This window comes from Harpia harpyja, chromosome 6 (genome assembly GCF_026419915.1).
Source record: "Harpia harpyja isolate bHarHar1 chromosome 6, bHarHar1 primary haplotype, whole genome shotgun sequence".
NCBI lineage: Eukaryota > Metazoa > Chordata > Aves > Accipitriformes > Accipitridae > Harpia > Harpia harpyja.
In genome coordinates, this window is record NC_068945.1 from 1,359,402 (window position 1) to 1,378,975 (window position 19,574).

Here is a 19,574-nt window from a genome sequence, read left to right on the forward strand (position 1 = left end):
AGTCCAGCCAACAACTGACATTTTCCCACACAGAACTCCAGAAAATTATTTGGCAAAATAATCAACATGGGAGAGACAGCTTCATTATTAATGTAAATAGCTCACTTTCTCAAATTACCCGTTTTGCAAAAGGCATTAATTTGTGGGCTTTGACCCAAGAATGCAAAATGCATATTCGTTCAGAACAGATACAAGATGGTATTGAGAGCTGTTTTACACCATTTGTGTGTAAAGCAAATGGACAGATCGTGTACAGTCAGGGGTTAGCATTGTTAAGACACAGCAAAATACCAAGTGAACCTGGACTCAATACTATCTTTAGGGACTGATTTAATTCCACTGAAATAATCGACCTTAACAGACAGGGACAGGCTAATCTAGCTCTTAGCATGGTGACTGAGGGAATACCACAAAAGAATTTGCTTATTCATTAATTCTGTAGTTTAAGCTCATAGAGGAGAATTTTAATTTTCACGTAGGGTACAAAAAGCCCACAGTATGAGAGGGTTCAAGAAAAGCTGTGACAGAGGCACAGTGTTTCCTACGAACATTGCATCTGTATCTTACCTGTGAAGCAATCTGTTGCGCGAGCTCCAATTATTTAATGCTGAAGAGAATGGTATTCCATTTTACACTTGCAGCTACTGTAAATCTCAGTGCATCCCATTCAGCCTGCCCATTCTATACTACAAAGTTATATGAAAGATGAAACTTGTGACTTCATTTCTTCAAGAGCAGTAGCGCACCTGATTTTAAATTACGCATCATGATAAAAAAGTTTTCTGTAATTACAGTTCTACCATACGCATATGTATAAGCATATACGCACATTCACATATTTACATGTCTGAATGAGTCTCTGGGTTTTAGGCATAAGCTTCTCCTAGTCCAGCACCTCCCAAAAGCTATTAACATTGATTGGACACAGGTGTTAAGAATAATTAAAGATATAAGGAATATTATTATTTAGCCATCCATCAGTGGAAATCACATTAAAGCAGAGTCATCTTCCATTAGGCTTATTACATTATTCCTAGTAAGGCCACTGGTACATTCAATTTTCTACCGTTATTGGACCAGCTTTTTCCTGGGTCACTCCCAATTTACCAATATCTGTAACTATTTCCAAGCACTATCTCCATTCCACATGTTTAGAGCTGTATTGTCTAGTCTTGCAGAGCATAATGTCTTCAAAATGGCATACGTTCTACTTCATCAGTCCCTAGGATTACTGAAGTAGTCCTGACCCTATAAGCCACTTGTTCATTTTCTTTGCCAGATAAACCAACATACGGTCAACAGCTACTGATGGAGCCTTCTGCTGCTAGACTGTAGCACAGGGCTCAGGAAGAGCTAGAAGCCCTGGCCTCTCACACATCTAGCAGACAGACTTGTTTGTGTATTTTCCACAGTTTGAGCAGATGGAGAGCTGGTGAAACACTGAACAAAACTGATTTCCTTAAGAACAACAAAAAAAAATCTTCTACTGAACCTATCTGACATTGGGGCATTTTTCTTCTCCTAAAATTCTGTTGTCAAAAATACTATTGAAATTTTGTTCAAATGTAATTTATTAACAGGAGCTAGATAAGTGGTCCCAACCATGTTTTACCTTTAAAGATTACCAAAAAAAGCTAAAGTATTTCACCCCACAAAATTTTATTTTGTGCATGAAATCTGTTTTGTAAACCTACTTTTCTGATTACGGCAACATTATGAATATTCTGATTAGCTCCAGTAAACAGAAGAATCTTTGTCAACGCTACTGAGAGACAGGAAGATGAAGTTGTAGTTAAGGTAATGCAGAAGAGCTTGGGGTTCTGGATTTAATTTCTGGCTTTGCTGTAGCCTTCCTGCATGACCTTGGCTAGATCGATGGGAACCACATTAGGGCAGCCTAATTTCTACTGACATGCCTGTCCCTAGCCAGCAGACCCTTTGATAATTGATTCAGAAGCCCTAAATAAGGCACTGAGCTGTAAGCCACATAGGATCAGCTGACAAAACAAGTTCCAAGGGTCTCAGTAGACTTCAGGCTACCTAAAGGTAGAACTTGCAGACATTATTATTGTCTAGAGCCTATTCCCGTGACAAAGGCATCAGATTCCTCAAGACCTAAATATTCTCTTTCCTGCCAAGTAAAATGTTATGGCACCTATTTTGATCCCAAGGCTATTCCCCCAGCTCCTTCACACAACACCGTACCTCCAGTTTTGGCGCCCCAGTTCTCGATCTTCCTTTTCCTTCTTCCACAGTGACTCTTAGTAAATCCTCTTGTAGTAAGCGCTGCCACTACCTTTGTAAGTGGACAGCTCCCTGTCACTAGCCTCAGCTGGGACCCCAAGAGACCTAATATGATGTTGCTATATTCACAAAACAATAGCAAATTAAATATGATCACGCAAGCTGGCTTTCCACCGCCAACTGTATAGCCATCAAAACTAGGCTGTTGCCAGCTGATATATTAGCTATATTGTACCCGGCTGCTGGAAACCGAGGTTAGCTGAGGATATTTAACGATCCACCAATAGGAAGGGGGGGTGCGATATTAACACAGGAACATTGTAAACACAGATTTGCAAAACTGAAATCTTAAAACTGAAATAATTAAACAGTGTTCTTGCTGCATGCTATAAATCTTTAGAAGAACAATAAAGATGTGGCTGTCTACTCCTAATCCTAGCATTTTGGGGGCCATCCTTCTACATACTATCCCTTATCTAATGCATGCTTCTATCAAGCTCTACCCAGCCTTTAACAGCATCACTAGTAATGAAATACCAAAAAAATGTGAAGACAAATATTTGAAACTGCTTAAGAAATGATAACATAATAGATGCCGCATTGTAGAAAACGTGTGTATGTTTGAAGCAGCACACCAAGAAATTGAAAAGCATCACCCATTCATGCCATAAACAAATAAGTCAGAAACCTATGATACTGAAACGTCATTTTACAAGGGTATTTACAGAGCTAGCATCCATCATCTCTAGAGGACTTTGTCTTTTCTAGAAAGAGATCTTATTGTCAGGAAAAAAGTCACTCAAGAATGCACTTGAGAGAGAGCCTATCTGGTTCTATCAGGTGGGTTACAAAGCTACCATGTTGTCTGCCTCTTTGCAGGCAGCACTTACATCCGCGTTAGTTCTGTTTAAACATTTTTGCTTAGAAACGCAGAGGCTGAGAAATCAAGAAATACAATATTAAAAGCAGACGCGCGAACGGCCTAAAACAGCCGAAGGATGCGTTTGCTGGGAGCACGCACACTTTTACTGCTAACAGGAGATATTTCTGGCGATTCAGGCAGCGCAGCGAGAACGTACTTTGCGCACATGTTCTCCCCGAGCGACCCGGGCGGCCGCCTCGGGCGCGCAGTCGGGAAGGCTGTAGAGGAGGCAGCAAACCTGTACGCCGCATCTGGCATCTGTCCGCACGCCATATACGTTCCTGCTTTTCCACACCTACGCCGGGCGAGATTTCCCTTGCCGGCAGCAGCATCTTTGTCCCCGAGCGGTCCGGCTGGCGGGCACCGGCGCCACCGAGGCCGGGACCACCGAGGCCGGGACCGCCGAGGCCGGGACCGCCGGCTTCTCCCTCACGCCGGCGGGGACGCCCCCCCCCCGCCCCCGTGGCGGGCAGTCCCCTCACCCTTCCTCGCAGGGCCGTCGGCCCCGGGGCCGCGGCGGCCGACCCCGCCCGGCGGGCGGTGCGCGGCGGCGTGCCCCCCCGCCGGAGGCCGGGGCGAGGCCTGCGCCCTGCCGCCGGCCGCCCGTGCGGCGAGGGGCCGCCCTGCGGGCCGGCGGCCCCTGAGGACCCTCAGGGTTGAGGGGAGAGGAGAAGCCGCTCCCGCCACCCAGCCCACCCCGCCTCGGGGGCAGGGGGGGGGGGGGCCCGCCCTCCTACCTGATTTGGGGTAGGTGACAATCCAGACGTCGCTGTCCCTCACCGGGAAATTGGCGATCTCCTCCATCTTGCCCCGGCAGAAGGGCGGCAGCCGCACCCCATTGTACTCGAAGTACTTGCTCTCGAACTCGCCGGGCGTGCTGGGGGTCTCGGCCTCGCTCTCCGCCATCCTCGTCCCTGACAGGCGAGCGGCGGGCGCGGCGCGGCAGCCCCTGCCCCCGGCACGCCCCCCCCCCCACCCACGCACGGTGACGTCACGCGCGGCAGCCGCAGCGCCCGCCGGGCGGGAAGCGCGTGGCCGCTCTCCCTCGTACCCCGCTCCTGTCAGCCCCGCTCCGGGCCAGCCGTCCGCCTCACGCAGACGGTCCGGCGGCCGCAGCCGGCTGGGGCAGAGAGGCAGGGGACGGAGGGCGGACCTGCCTTCCCCCGCTTTTACCTCAGCTCCGCGGCGCTGCGGTAGAGGAGGAGGAGGAGGAGGAGGAGGAGGAGGCCCGGCCTCAGAGAGGGGAGCTGGCGGGCTGGGGACGTGCGGCAGCAGCAACAGGGACTCGCCCCCATCGCTGCGCTGAGCCCAGGCACAACGTGCAGCAGGCAGGCAGGGAGGAGGTAGAAGGGTGGGGAAGGGGGCACGCCGCGGGGGTGGGGTTGTTTGGTTTGGTTTTTTGATTTTTTTCTCTCTTTTTTTTTTTTTTTTACACAATAAGCTCTTCATCCTGGTTCCCTTTTCCCAATCTCTTGGATGCCACCTCTTTGTATCCCGTGGGGTAACAGTTTTCGTTACGTACAGCATGGGGCATCTTGCAGGTGGGCGCAGGCCTGAGCACCCAGCCCCTGCCCGTGCAGGTACCCAGCACATCCCCTGCCAGTTCTGACTTGCTCCCTGGACTTCCCAGGCTGGCATCGGAGCCGACTCATTAACTTACCTTGTTCGGTGGCCATTAGGCAGCAGAAACCCCCCCTTACCCCAACGCTGCTGGGGGCTGACTAATGAGGACACAGCCCCACCTGCGCCATTGCTGCTGTCTGCTCATCCCTCATCCTCCCCATTACAACAGCTCCAACCTGTCCGCTCCTGGCAGTACAAGTGAGGCCTGTAGCAGAACTCAGCTAGCACTCCCAATTGGGCTTATGGGCAAGATAGCCCAGGTGCTGCTGTTCAGAGTATTTAAGGCCTGTTGGTGCCTGCTGGGAAGGTATAAAAACTCTAACCTCCCTTGAGATCTGTTTGTATTACAGAAATGAAGGCAGTTTGGTCTGGCGTGAATGAAAAGCTTAGCAGTAGTTCAACCAAATTAAGAATTCCGTTACTTCCAGAAAGGTTAGTGAAGAGTTTTGGTTTAGTTTAGTTTACATTTATTAGCCTTGTAACAGCTGCTTTATTTTGTGTTTAATTATGTATGTTTCTGTAGCAGTGCTAAAACATAATAGAAGTTCTTTGAAAGCTTCAGATACAAAGCATCTGTAGCAGATGTGTATTTGAAAGAAATAAAATAAGCATATAAAGAAGTAGTAAAGCAAGGGAAGAGGATACAGTGACTTGGAAAATATATGTTTCTAATAACTAGAGAGTAAACTGTAGTTAATTTCAATTGAGTCTACTGAACAGTAGCTAGCTGGAGGTTGTGTGTCCTGTCAAACTGTCCCTTCTAAAGGAGTAATCTCAGGAAAAGCAACAGTGAAAACAGCTGAGGTCAGTAACTGCTTTCAGCTTTTATAGCTTCATCTACCAGCATGCATAAATCAATACTTTTACTGTAGTTTACTTATATTTGTTCATATTAATAATAAACTGCAAACATTAAAACTATGGTTAGAGCAGGTAGGAAAAGTCCACCAAAAAACTAACACCAAAAGTATTATCACATTGAATGAAAATGATTTGCAGGAATGTGTTAGGTAAAACAAAACAAAACTTAAAAAGATTCATCCCAGAGTCAGTGGTTGACTAGTAAGACTTGCCCTAGAAGTTGATAATGCAGGTTCAAGTCCCTGTGATACTAAGTTTAGTTTTGAGCCTGCTTCTTCAAGACACTGAAATCAGAATTACCTGTTGACATCTAAAAGAACTTTTCCAATTTTTAAAAAACAAGTTTTTGATAAAAAGTGGGTTGACAAGAATAACGGGCAGCTGGTATTCTGTATTTTAAGATAATACTGTAAACTCAGGGCATTCTGGCACTGGTGCCTGTTTTTTTCTTTCCTATGGTGTTTTAAATGGTCTGATTTCTTCTTTTCCTTGCTTAACAAAATAATTCAAAATTGCAATTTTCTATGGAAAGTGGAGTTGTGGGGTCTTCTAGCCAACCTTTGAGGCAAAATTTATTTATTAGTCTTTTCTGATGATTAAAAGCATTAAGCTATACTAGTAATAAGTAACTTTAAAGTCCAACAAAACAGACTTCAATTCCAGTCTCTCTTACTATTTTTTTTTTAAATTTTAATTTAGTTTTTTAAATTCCTGACATAGTCTTCAGGCATGGATATGGTCTTTGCTCAATACATCAAGCGGAGGGAGCCATACTGACAGTAGAAAAAACTGTTTCTGTTTTCTCTTTAAGTTAACAGGAGTTGTACAAATTTATCTCAGGGTGGAATATCGGCTTATGTAGAGCAAAAAGCCAGGCAGGTGTTACCACAAGGGATGCGACAATAATTGGAGTTATCTCTTTAGCAATGGATGCTTTCACTTACCTTACAATGTTTCAAATGAAAGGGCAATTGGAGCCCAATGTGAGAGCCCTGAGAATCCAGGTACCCTGGATTAACTGCACTTGGAAAGATCATCCCTATGTTACAGGTGAAGTAAATCCTAATGTAGGGATGTTGGACCTATAGTGCACAAATTGCACAGCAGATGTATGTGAGTGGATACTAAGAGTAGAGGATTTACTGCATGCATGCAAATCACTGGCCCAGTGCTTACTCAGATCTGACATATTGGAGATGCATCAGATTTGCTGGGAATTCAAAGACAGCTGAAGTACAAAATGCATGAAAGCCATTTGTTTAGGAATTCCCTGTAAAAAAAGACTACAGTCAGTACATTGTGCTCAGAGGCAGTGTGTCATTCACAAACAGGGTAGTCTACAACAGAAATGGTGAAGCTGTAAACCATCATTCAGTTACCTAAGGGTATATGCAAATGACCTGAGGATGATCCAGTATTAAAGCTAAATAAAAATCAAATATGCTGTAACAGATGAACCACACTGGAGCGTTTCACCCTCAAAGTAGAGAGGAGTTGTGGGGGGAATCAGAATATGTGGTCTGCAAAGTAATTTCTGGTAGTTGCTTTTTTCTGTTTAAAAGAAAAATTTTAACAGTATCTCGGTCTACTTGACTGTGCTCCCAGCCTTTTCTGTAACACTTAGACCATTCTGTAACGTAACTGATCCCAGAATGTATAGCTTGTTCAGTGTCCCCGTGAAGCAGCAGGAGAAATGTAGGTGAAAAAGTTTGGATTCTCTCACAATGATGTAAACTGGGACCAACTTCACAGAAGTTGCTAGACTCCCCTCTGTATAAAACTTGGGTAAGAAGCAGCTTGGGAAAAGAAGATGATCTTAGAAAAAGAATTAAATGCTTACCTTAGGAAAACGTTGTCATTTTAAGATCTGCAAAAGTAGGATTTAACCCTGGAAACAGACTGTCTGTTCCTATGCTGTTTTGGTATGTCTGTATTTCTGTTGTCTGTCACTACAAAAAGCACTCCTGTACCTTTGTACTCCTGAAGAATCAGAAAGTGTCTCCTTGTCTTTGCTATCAGATGTGCCTACTTATTAGCTGAAGATACAGTAAGGAATGTCCCTGTCTTGAGATGTGTGCGTACTGTTGCACACACAAAAATGGAGTTTCAGCTTTCAAAATCTATCTGATGAAAAAAGATAAATCTGGCAATGTTTTGTCTTACCTTTTTATTAAATCATTGTAACAGCAACCTGCATCAAGGTTGGAGTGGCATGTTCAGAGGAAGATAAACTGTGCACCTGTTGGGGTGCCAACTGCAGTTTAGTTTTAGACATGAAATCTGTAAATGCTACCATAAGTATTACATGAAGCCAATGTAGTGATACCCTAATAACAGCATGTGGTATTGTATTAATGCTGTAAACAGCTGAGCAATAGATTGGTGTTTATAATACATTGCTGTCTGCTAGTTGCTTACATTTGTTCAGTGAGTACACATGAACTTTCAGGAATATTTCTTACTGACTCAGGCAAAGTATGAGCCATAGCTGTGTGACGTTTGAGCACATGATCCTAACACAGCATTTAATCCTTCTACTGAATGTGGCTGAAGATCAAACTGTTAATTGGCACTCACCGTCTTTTTTGTTTGTTTGTTTCTGGTACCTCTAACCAGGAATGAGTGTTCTGGCCTCGTAGCCAGGATGTTAAGGAATCTGATCCCTTTTCTGCTAGTATTTCTATGTAACCTCAACTAATTCAGTCTCCCTGTGCTTTAATTTCCACCTATCAAAACAGTGCAAGTACTGTAATCCACCTCACAAGGCTATCTGAAGATAAATCTCATGCCTCTCATTACGCAAGCACAAGATTCATGGTCTTTCTAGGAGGCAAGATTGATGCAAATCATGATTTCTTTGATGTGATCCTGATCAATGCAGTCAGAATGGAAGGGTTTGTATTTCTTTCTGAAGTGGTCATAACTGGTACTTAAAAGAGCCAGTTGCTCGGTGTCCCGAGCTGCAGAAGACCACTCAGTGTTAAATTCAGTAGCAATGCAAATCACTCAATGTGCCAACTCTGAGGCAGGTCCTTACCATATAATACTTTTCACAAATTTACAGTGCTTCTAAAATTATACCCTACAGCACTTCAAATTCAGCAGACTTGGATCATGAGTGCAAGTAGACGTCATGTATCATCTTTATTCTTAGCACTGTGCTTCCCAGCAGGCTGTATAGGGAGAGACTTTCAGACAAGATGAGCTTGCCTTACTACCAGCCTAAACAGTATAAGGAAACGTGTCGTCACTTTGCTGATGCGTCATATACATTACGCATTAAATTAGGGCAGGAACACAAAAAGGCAAGTAACCAAAAATAATCAGCAAGCTGTGGTATCACTTCAAAGGAAAAATGCAAGAGGTGCACCAGTATTTTTGGTGAGTCAAAGCAAAGATCACATGTGAGGAAGATAAGCAGCAAATAAGTCACCACTGTGAATTAATGGCTTTGCTTTCCTGAAAGGTCAGAATTACAGTTTTGTAAACAGCCATGACAAATTGTGCAATGATAATTCCACCAGAAAAGACAGTATGGGATACCTTGGATAACTTGGCTAGCCACCCTGTAAATATTTCCGTAGTGGCTTGTAGATGGCTTTAGCTATCTGCACGTTTCTATCTCTGTTCCATCCTCCCACAGTTTTCAATTCGTGGCTATTTTTAACAGCTACTTCTGTTCAAAAAAAGGGCTGGTTTTTTGGTTGGGGATAATTTTTGTAGCGTAACTGTTTATGCATGGGACTGAGCCATAAGGAAAGAAAATTTCTAACTTAATCCGCCCTAGGTTTCACTGGAAATGTTCACAATGTGGCCTTGTAGGCACAGTGCTGGCCTGGGATGTCAAGTATCTGGATTCCATTGCAAACTCTTGCCACTTCGATAGGTGAATTTGCAACCCTTCACTTCAGTCACCCTTCATTTTAAAGGGGGACAGAGACAGTTGATCATATTTATGTGTTCGTAGGAGAAAGTCCAATTCAATACTGATACATAACAATGCTATCAATTAATTATGCTTATTAATTATTAGTCTTATGTTCATTATTTGTGTCATTAAAGTTGAAGACAAACTGGGGTTAACTTAAATGGTCACTTAAGTAAGACTAGGGCACTGAAGGCAAATGGTCATTTCAAGGCAGTAATTAATGTGGCTTTCACTGTATTCTTACAGTATAACTATTTGTTAGTTTTCACTGTGTTAGGAGAGGCAGACAACTGAGTGGCCTTTGGATGTGCTAGTTTCGTTATCTGTGCATAATAAAGGTTATGCAGCTATCTCATATAAAACTGCTTTATTTTTGAGGGACCTGATTTGAACATCTCAGTGATTCAATAACACAAAAACAAATCAGTTCTACGGGAGTTTTTGTGATTGTTACGGTTGCAACACCACAGAAACTGAAGCCTAATAGGAGGTGAACTGGATGTGGCTGCTTTAGTGCTATAGGCAAGAGTTATTTTCCCTTCTAAATGCCTCTGAATTTATCTATCTCAAAGCAAGCTGCTGTAGAAATGGCACAGATGCAGTTGTCCCTGGTAAGAATCAGTGAGAAAATTTTCATTTGTATTATGCTTCTAAAAGTGTATTATTTTTTTTTTTATCTAAACATGGGCATAGAGGTACAAGGATGGATAATCTTCAAGTCATGGGCCTTAAACCACTGTCGTGGTTTAACCCCAGCCAGCAACTAAGCACCACGCAGCTGCTTACTCACATCCCCAGTGGGATGGGGGAGAAAATTGGGAAAAGAAGTAAAACTCGTGGGTTGAGATAAGAACGGTTTAATAGAACAGAAAAGAAGAAACTAATAATGGTAACACTAATAAAATGACAGCAGTAATAATAAAAGGATTGGAATATACAAATGATGCATGGTGCAATTGCTCACCACCTGTCCCAACTTCTTGTGCCCCTCCAGCAGGAGAAGCTGAAAAATCCTTGACTTTAGACTAAACACTACTTAGCAACAACTGAAAACATCAGCGTTATCAACATTCTTCTCATACTGAACTCAAAACATTGCACTGTACCAGCTACTAGGAAGACAATTAACTCTATCCCAGCTGAAACCAGGACAACCACACAAGACCCTGTGAGTTCCTGAATGGACTTTAAAGTGCATGCTTTTGTACCAGATTTCTGCTGTTCAAACAGCTGCAGAATGTCATGTCATGCCTGGTTAACTGGGAGCATGTGTACATGAAAAGACAACTCTGAGCTGACTCTGCACAAGTCAGGCTGTGGTATAGCTGGGTTTGTGTAGCGATGTAGGGAGGCTTCACTGCTTCTGGACAGCAGCTCAGCCTTCCGTGTGCAGCTGAGCAACTGTCTGCATTTAAAGGCTTGGGATGGCACTGCACTAGGGACTCTGTGCTGTGCTTTGCAATGCCTCTTTTAAGGTACTTTTGTAAAACCGCTCAGATACCTGATCAGCATCTCCTAGCAATTACAGCTTTATAAATCTGGCCTCCAGGCTTGAAATTTGGAAACAAATGTGTTAAAATAAATTAGCTACTATAGCTGTGCAGTCATTTTTACACTGAGAATATAGATAGCAATAAAAGGTCACAGCAAAGAAAGGAGCTGCTCAGCTGGGCTTCTGAGGAGTGTCTAGAATTGTTTTAATCATCAACCGGTGTTGATCATGGTTCTAGACTACTTAGCTCAGAAGGCAGTAAATATGCCATCCTAGACAATCTCTTACGTGATTTCAGAAATGTACAGAACAACAGTCTCTGCTACACATTCATTACAAAAATTGCCTCACAGCAACACAGAAAACTGACTGGATACACACAGCTGTGAGGCAGCTTTCTGCCTCATTTACTAATTAATTTCTGGGAGAGGAAAGGCCAGAAGGAAGAGATTAAAGAGATTGAGGGGAAGGCATTAAAAAAAGAGAAACATATCTCTGCTACTGAGGTGAGCAAGTTAGAATGTCAGGGAAGAGACAGGATGATCACAGAAAGGCAGTGTAAATGTGGTCAGTCTAGGAAGAGTGGAAGTGCTTACCAGATAGAGGTGGAAGGATCTGGATGCTGAAAGGAACGTGCCAGGTTGCTTGCAAGAGTGGGTGATGGCTTGGCACTGAGCCTGCTGCAGTCAGGAGCATTAAAGGTCCCAGAAACATAAGACACAGAAATTGAGGGGGGTGGGAAATGGAAGACCACACAAGGGGCCTAAAAAAAGGTAAGAGCAGATTTATGTAGTAATATGATCCATACTAAACTACTATAAATGTTGACTAGGACTTAAGATGCAGACATTGAAGAATACCTGACTCGAATTACATGAGCCCATCAGCATGAATGTGGCTATTCACATACTTAAAATGACCATGTGCCTTAATACTTTATTGCATTGATGTGTCAATAATAAAGGTGTTAAGATGTGCAAACTTTGAGCAGGAACCGATAGTAGTAATGTCATTAGTGACACAACTGGTATAATGTTCTGTATGTTCATGCATGTATGTGTCACATACATATGCATTTAACTAGTCATCTACTGCTTCAGAACAGATTTGAGTCAAGCTAATTATGATGATCAAGAAAATAGTTGCTGTTGAGTACCCATGACAGTTGTCAAGGTTAGATTCATTCTCAAAGGCATTCTCAGAGAGTCTGGTATTGTAAGTTGTATCACCTGAGCCTCGAAACATACAACTTGGGAGGTGTGATGAGAAAACCTTTATCTGGGACACTAAGCAGCTGGCTCACATGGTTCTTACAAATATGCTTGCTGCTTATTTTTAACTCCTGGGACAATCCTGGGGTAAGCACTACCTTCATTCTATGTGAGATACTAAATAGCAACAAAATGTCTATTGTGAATAGTCTGTTTGTAAGAACATAATTCTTATAGACTAGAATCAATGCAAAATCCTCCTTCCTTCTCTTTGGTTGGCGTCTTTGGAGCAGGTGGTGCCTGGTACATTACCTGCGAACTTGAGCTACAACAGTACTGCCGTCCAACACCATCCTCAGCTGAACATGTCTCACGTTCTCAAGTCAAAGTAGGTAGTACCACATATGATTTATCATACAACTAGAGTGCTTCTTTTCAATCTTCAGAGGAAGCTTTGGGTTTTTTGTTGTCTGAGTCTGAAGTTTGTCTCGAGCTGTTTCCTAGTCACTCATTTGATTCCTAGGTGTGCGGTGGAGAAAGAGGAGTTTTAAGGGACTTTCCTTTTCTGTAATCGTAGGCAGTCCAGGATGACAGCCTCTGTGGGGTAAATACCCTGGACACCTACTGATTGCTGCTGCTGCTGCAGCTATTCTGAGGAAAAGTGGCTGTTAGATTCTAGCAGAATACTCAGCAGTGGGAAAGCATAGTGGTTGGAAAGAACTTGAAAAGGTGGAAGGAAGTGTCATGACAGATGCCTCAAGGTGGATAGTTACTCAAAGCATCAAAATATCATTCCTACAGCTCACAGTATAGACAGTACAAGTTGCAGGTGTGGACCATCATCTTGCTGCTTGGTGAACACAGAGCAAAGTAACCCCCCCTCACAATTATTCCAGACACCGTGCAGTAGCAGGCTTACACTGCTGAAAGGAAAGGAGATATTTTCTCATACAAGTGTTTGAATAACATTTCTTATTATGTGAACGGAGTGCAGACAGAATAGCTGTTAGCACTTGAGAAACTGCAGCCTAGACTTTCCCTGTGTTTCGCTAAGGCTTGTTGTCCGAGTGGTGGCAGCCACTGTAATATTCTTCAGGACATGTCTTCTTTCCAATCCTGCCTGTTGCTCCTTGTGCAAAGTGCGCTCCCTGAAGGGTAGTGTGGTGCGGGAAGGGAGAAGCCAAGCTCTTCCTCTCTTCTTACCGCAAAGTCTGTCCGCAGGGATCAGGAAGAGAGATGAGCAATGCCTTCAGCATTGTCTGCATGGATTGCATAAGGCACAGGGAGAACAACCCTCAGGTACCCAAGAGTGACTACACAAAACTGACTGAACCTTCCCTGTTTGTAAGACTCCACGACTGGTTCTGTGAGAACAGCGGTATTAATTCATAGTGGCCTGATCATGCCTAGGTGTCTGTAACGGAGATTAAAACCCCACATTACTACTGTGCATTACTATATTCCAGGCTTCAAGGCCACTCTGCCCTGCAAGTTCTGAAGTGATATGCAAGTGGAAAAGCAGGCTCTTTTAGTGGCACTTGCTGTATTTGGAAATGAAGCGGTTCATCTTTCAGCTGCCAAATTCACGTGTTGACTATTGCAAAGTTAAGAGATTTTTGGTTCCAGACCACCTCCAGCTCCATCCTGATCCTAACACTTATAGCTAACAGTACGGTTCTTCAGACAGTCAGTTAGAAGGGCTATGGTACATTATCTGCTGGCATGTGGTGGTATCATGATGATTCTGGATGTATCGTCAGCTGCATGGTGAAAGCACCTGTGATGATGTAATGTGTCTTCTGCAAATGGCTGCAGTCATCTCCTGTGGGTGGACCTGTAATGAGGATAGAGGTCACAATCTTTAAAGAGTATGTCATGTGTTCAGGTGTAATATGACTTATCTTAACCAGACTCATTAATTATGCTGGCAAATAGCTCTGTATGTTTTCCTTACACTGTATGTTACACCCTCAGTAGCAAGCCTACTTGTTTGCGGAATATAATTTGTAGGCTTTGGAATACAGTAACCTGCTATTATTATTCCTAATAACCTTTATCATAGTTTAGGTACTGAGTGCTAAGAAAGCATAGGTGCTGGGTTTAAAAAAAAAAAAAGCCAACAAAACCATAAGACTTCAATTTAAATGCCCGATCCTGACTCTTTTCTCACCAGTTTCTATGGGACTGATCATATGAATTAGGGATGTAGGCTTAGTCTCTAAAAAGAGAAACAATACAAATCAGATGTAGTCCAGGAGAGATATATTGTTCTGAAGTTTAAGCATGTGGATGGGAAATAGAAGCCTTAGTTTCTAATCCCAGTTTTGCTCTAATTTACTTGACGTCCCCACTCAAGTTCTTAAACTTCCTCTTTCTGTACTTACAAAATGCAGCAAATGTCTTTGTCTTAGTGTCTTGGAGTCTTTATGATGGATTTGCTAAAGCCTCCTCCCTTATAGCAGCCTCTTCTGAGCTAAAGGTGTTTACCACATGTCCACTGCTGTGTTCTTCCTAGCACAAACTCCAACTCCCAATACTTCATACTTGTTCAACCTTCAGTTACACAGCAGAGCAACAATGGCTTTGCAAGACTATTATAACTTAATCCTCTTACTTGTCTTCTGTCACAAGTTTAGTAACTCTGGCACCAGGACATGTATGTGTGACCACCTAGTGAGATGAACAGTACAAATCCACTCAGGGAACACCCGATGCCCACGCATTTAGTATAGTGTGTATAAGACAGGAAGGGGGTAATAGGAGAAGTTAAGGCACAGAGCTACTTTTATGACTTAGGAAAACTGAGCAAAAACTTATTTTTAGTTGAGAGGCAGCTGCAATGAGCACATAATAAAAATCTTCTGTGGGAATGATTTAGAGGAAATGAAATTTGTTTGTATCAAGCACTGGTACGGAGAGGACAATTGCTGGGGAAAGAGGCTGTTAAAAAGAAGCAATTGCCCAGTAAGTTCTGCATTGACAGGCTTGGGAGTTTCTGACCTAGTGCTGCAAGCTATTCTGGTTATGTTCAGTACCTTGTGTGGCTTATGCAGGAAGCCATTCCAGGAGCAGAAGGCAAAGTGTCCGAGTCTGCCTGTGTTAAGATGCCATCTGAACCAGCTACATTAATTTTCTGAAATAAGTCTTGTTTTCTCGCAGATGAGCCTTTCTTGTGTTTACATTGAAGGACCCTGAATGAGGGCCTGGGCAAACAAAGATGAAAAACACATTTGTGAGAAAGCTTCAAATCCCCATCATCCCGTCTCCCTGGACTGTGGCCTAGTCATCAGGTTATACACTGGGTGAGAATAAAGGCCCCCCCCCATGCTTCCTGTGGATGCTGTGGACTGGAAAAGTCTTGGGGCCAGGAGGAGGGAAAACTTCAGAAGTGCTTCCCAGGAGTCTTTGGCTTCTTTCCCCTGGTACTGGGCAAACTGAGTGCTGGGGCCATTGGCTGGCTTAGTGATGCAGTTGTGATCAGGCTGGGATTTAGTACGCAGCTCTAGGGCCCTACAGGTAATGCTTTTATTAAATTTGTATTATTTTTTTCATTCTCTTCTTTGTTCTTAAAAATCATGGTAGAGAGTTCCTCAAACTGACTGTCTTGAATTGAACTGAATAATCATAATAAATACAGCTCAGGCCATAACTGAAGATATTCTACACAACTGAAGATGCTGTACTCAGCAAAGTACTAAATAGTAGATAGAAATCAGGATAGGTTTATCTGTTACTGAATCTTTGCCACTACTTTGAAATGGGTAGTAAAGGAGATTTCTTTGGATGCAGATGAGAAATCAACATGAAGACAGAAGCCAATCCTAAAGGAGCTATGTGCAGATGAGCATGAAAGGTTTTCAACTGCTGTTAGTACAGATAAAAGCCTCCTGGACAATTTAACTCCAAGCCAGTAGCTACTAAATCAGTGATGGGTGTTCTGAAAGGCTGTGGCAAGAAAAGTACTTTCATCATGGAGGTGATTTGGAGAAAGGTTTACTTCAATGGCAAAAGCAATTCCAAGGGTCCTATGTACTTAGGAGTCTGTCAGCACCAGAGAAACAGGAGAATATGAAAAGAGCTTCTCAATCCCAGTTATTCAAGCTAGCATGCTGTGGAGAAATCTGTCCTATAAGTCTCTAAATACCATGCCAGAGTGCCTTAACTTTTCATGTTGCAGCTGTGATATTCACATTGCTATTAGGTAGTGAGGTGCAACTGGCAGTGGTGTGCCAAACATCTTGATTTTTGAAACAGTCACTAGGAAAAGGAAAATGTACAGGGGCACTCTCTAAACTTTAACAACAGTGAAATTGTTCAAGTTCTTACTATTGTCTTGCTTGCCTATAGTCTTCCAAAGCACAGCTTGATTTTTTTTTTTTTTTTTTCTCAGAAGCTCAAGCTGAGGGTGATACGCTGGATTGCTGCTGAAGGTAAGGCTTTCCTTTATAATAAGGGATGTAAAGGCTTCAGCTGTGGTGGTACATTTGGGCAGGAAATGCTCTTTGGGTAGGTCTGCTCTGCCTTTCACACATAGACCCAAATCCATTATCGAGCTTCAACTTCTTATTCATAATGGAGGGCCATATGTTCAAAAAACATTAATGTTTCCTAAACTACTTGGGTATTTACATTGTGAATTGCACTGAAACTGGAGATAGCCTGTAGAGGTTCTCCAAAGCACCACTATACGTTCACTACAGGCTGTGCCGAACAAGTAGCCTGCATTGTTCTTGTCAAATTTAGTTTTCAAATGGAGCACTATCTTTGACCAGAATCACTGTTTACTCATTCCTGATGTGATCTTCACCTGAAGAAAGGGCCATCGTTTTCAAGTGAAGGGAAGTTGCGTGTTTTGGATGGGTGTCCCTGCTCCCCCAGCCAGAGTCCTGCAGTAGCAATGTACACTTATTGTGTGAGTGCCCCTCTGATCTGCTTTACTACTAGGTCGTCCAGGCTAGCTCAGTCACTCTTGCATTTCTATAGCAAATAAAACTAAAATGAATGACTTCGCATTGAAGCAAATAATGTATGCTCCATGGCTTTTACCAACATTGCTGTGGGAACCAGCGATCTCTAGGAAGGAGTAGCAGAGAGACGAACAAGACACAACTGCTCCATAGATATACAGCATGAACTTGTGGCCAAGCTCATGTTTGACAAATTAAATAGCGCATCCTTGGTTTTCAGTGATTCTATTGCTTTTGGTTTGCACTGCAATAGTCATTAGCTGAGTCAGAATTGCTGTGTTTCAAAATGAATACTTTTTTTATTATGAAAAATAAGAAGGAAGTATCCACTACTCATGTTTCATCTGGCAATATTTCCAGTGCTAGAGAATACACTTAACAGCAGTATAATTCCAGGCAATTTCAAAAAAAGTGTACAATTTCCTACACTGCAATTTCAGACAATGCAATTTGCATTCACAGACTGAAACTGCAGTGACTGATGCAGCTTCAGATGCTTCTTTCTCTTTCAAGGGGGTGGTTTCCAACTGAGGGCTACAGCTGTGACTACCAGATGTCATCCCTCAACACTAGGGACATATTGAGCATAAACTGCATTGCTTTTCATCACTCCTCTGTCACAGGGATGAAGCAGTCTTGGATTTAAATATGGATTTAAATGGATTTTGGTTAAAAAAGGGTACCTCATAGCCTAAGTAAACAGTATATGCAAGGAGAAAGCAAATGGCACTTTAGCTGTAATAAGGAGTCTGTTTTCCTCCCCAGTTCTAGGTACTGCATGACCTAACCTTTGTAACTCTTGTTTAAACTATCCTTTAATTATACTGTTGCATTTGCAAAAGCCAGGCACGTGTCGAATGGGGCTGCCAGAATTTAGCAAGAAATTCAGCCTGCCAGATTTTGAAAATCTGACTTGAAGGGAAGTGTTCTTTCTTGCACAACAAACTAAATCAATTTCTAGTTCTCTTGTACCTGGCTTTTCCCTCACTTGATTTATATTACGTGCCATGCTGTTACACATAAATGAAACTGGAGAAAATTAATAAGAAAGAAAAATTTGGCTTAATAGGTCTGGCTTTGGAGTTAAGAAACCAGAACCCCCATTGCCTGTGTATGTGCCTTCCAGCTACTGAGACTGTAAACTCCGTGTTGGGAATAGGACTGCATTAATCTGTGCTAGACCTGCTTTCTAGATTACTGCTGTTGGCATTACAAAGGAAAAGCCGTAGGATTAAGCAAAATAATAGTTACTGGACTACTGGTCGCATATTTACTTGTAAATACTGTAACACCATTCAATTCTTGCTCTTTGACAATTTATATCAGCTAAATACTTGAGTGCTATGTTTTTCCTCCTGTAAATGTCTAGTGATACATTGCCCATTAGGTCATAACAAATCTTAGTTTTAAGTGCAAAGCCTCAACCAAAAAAGGTCTGGTTTTTATATATGATTCCTTGTGGTTTGCAAGAAGTTGGTGAGCAGTTAGGTCTTAGATCTGGTTTTTGTTCATTCTCTGTAAAGGAGGGCAGAAGAGTTAGAATGAGAAAAATAGAAGTTATATTTTCTACACATGGTGTTGCACTAATAATAATGAATACAGAGGTAACATTCTGTGGTCCTTTGAATCTGCTGTTACATAGAGAAATCAAACTACTGAAATACAGAAAATGGACTATAAGTCAAACAACGTTCAGAGATTTTAACTGGATCTTATGAGCTGCAGCAAGGTTTTGGGGTTTTTTATTACTATGTAGATTTTACTTGCAGTTTCATATATGCTTGATATATATGCCTCAAAGAACTTATGAAAATTACATTACTGCAATGCAATATTTTCCTCTGCTCTATAATCTCTTTTATGATATGTTTCAGAGTTGTTTCAAGATTTAAAAGTTTTTCTTTCTCTATATTGTACTCTTTTCTAATTGTGAAATAAACATTTGACAAGCTTGGTTGCATTGTCATTCTTTGCAGCGTTGCTTTGAGGATCTAATTTATTTTGTCATTCCAGGAAACTACAAATTAATCAAGCCTACTTGACATCAGGAATGTTTTTTAACAAAAGATAAAATCTTTAAATAGAATTAGAACTGCGTCTTAAACTCAATTAAAGCAGCTATTTTGTGTGCATTAAACTTAACCATTCCTGTTTTGAAGCAATGACAGCACATATCCCTGATCCCACAAAAAGCTTAGCATATTAAAGAACAGTTTCAGACTGCTGTTCTACCACACTTTCTCTTGATCAGTTACTTCCCCATCTCCTCCTTTTCCCCAGCCTCAGCTGTTCATTCTTGCTTATTTGCTTCTGTGCCAGCTTCTCA

The 19,574-nt window shown here is 42.3% G+C and overlaps 1 protein-coding gene and 1 long non-coding RNA gene across 4 annotated transcripts in view; one reads left to right on the forward strand and one right to left on the reverse strand.

The window, feature by feature from the left end:
• Positions 1–4,132, reverse strand: part of SULT4A1 (sulfotransferase family 4A member 1) — a 30,563-nt gene extending 26,431 nt beyond the window's left edge. For both annotated transcript variants that reach the window (XM_052789636.1, XM_052789637.1), the window contains exon 1: positions 3,904–4,132. In XM_052789636.1, coding sequence (XP_052645596.1) covers positions 3,904–4,072 — 169 coding nt within the window. In that variant the 5' untranslated portion in view covers positions 4,073–4,132. The remainder of the gene's footprint in view (positions 1–3,903) is intronic.
• An 879-nt stretch (positions 4,133–5,011) lies between these two features.
• LOC128142926 (uncharacterized) lies at positions 5,012–19,136 on the forward strand. 2 transcript variants are annotated; one of them, XR_008235569.1, is made up of 4 exons: positions 5,012–5,221; positions 15,441–15,583; positions 16,672–16,711; positions 17,711–19,136. It is a non-coding gene; the product is annotated as an uncharacterized LOC128142926 (long non-coding RNA). The 2 variants fall into 2 exon arrangements; XR_008235570.1 differs by having other exon boundaries at positions 17,762–19,136.
• The last annotated feature ends 438 nt before the right edge of the window (positions 19,137–19,574 follow it).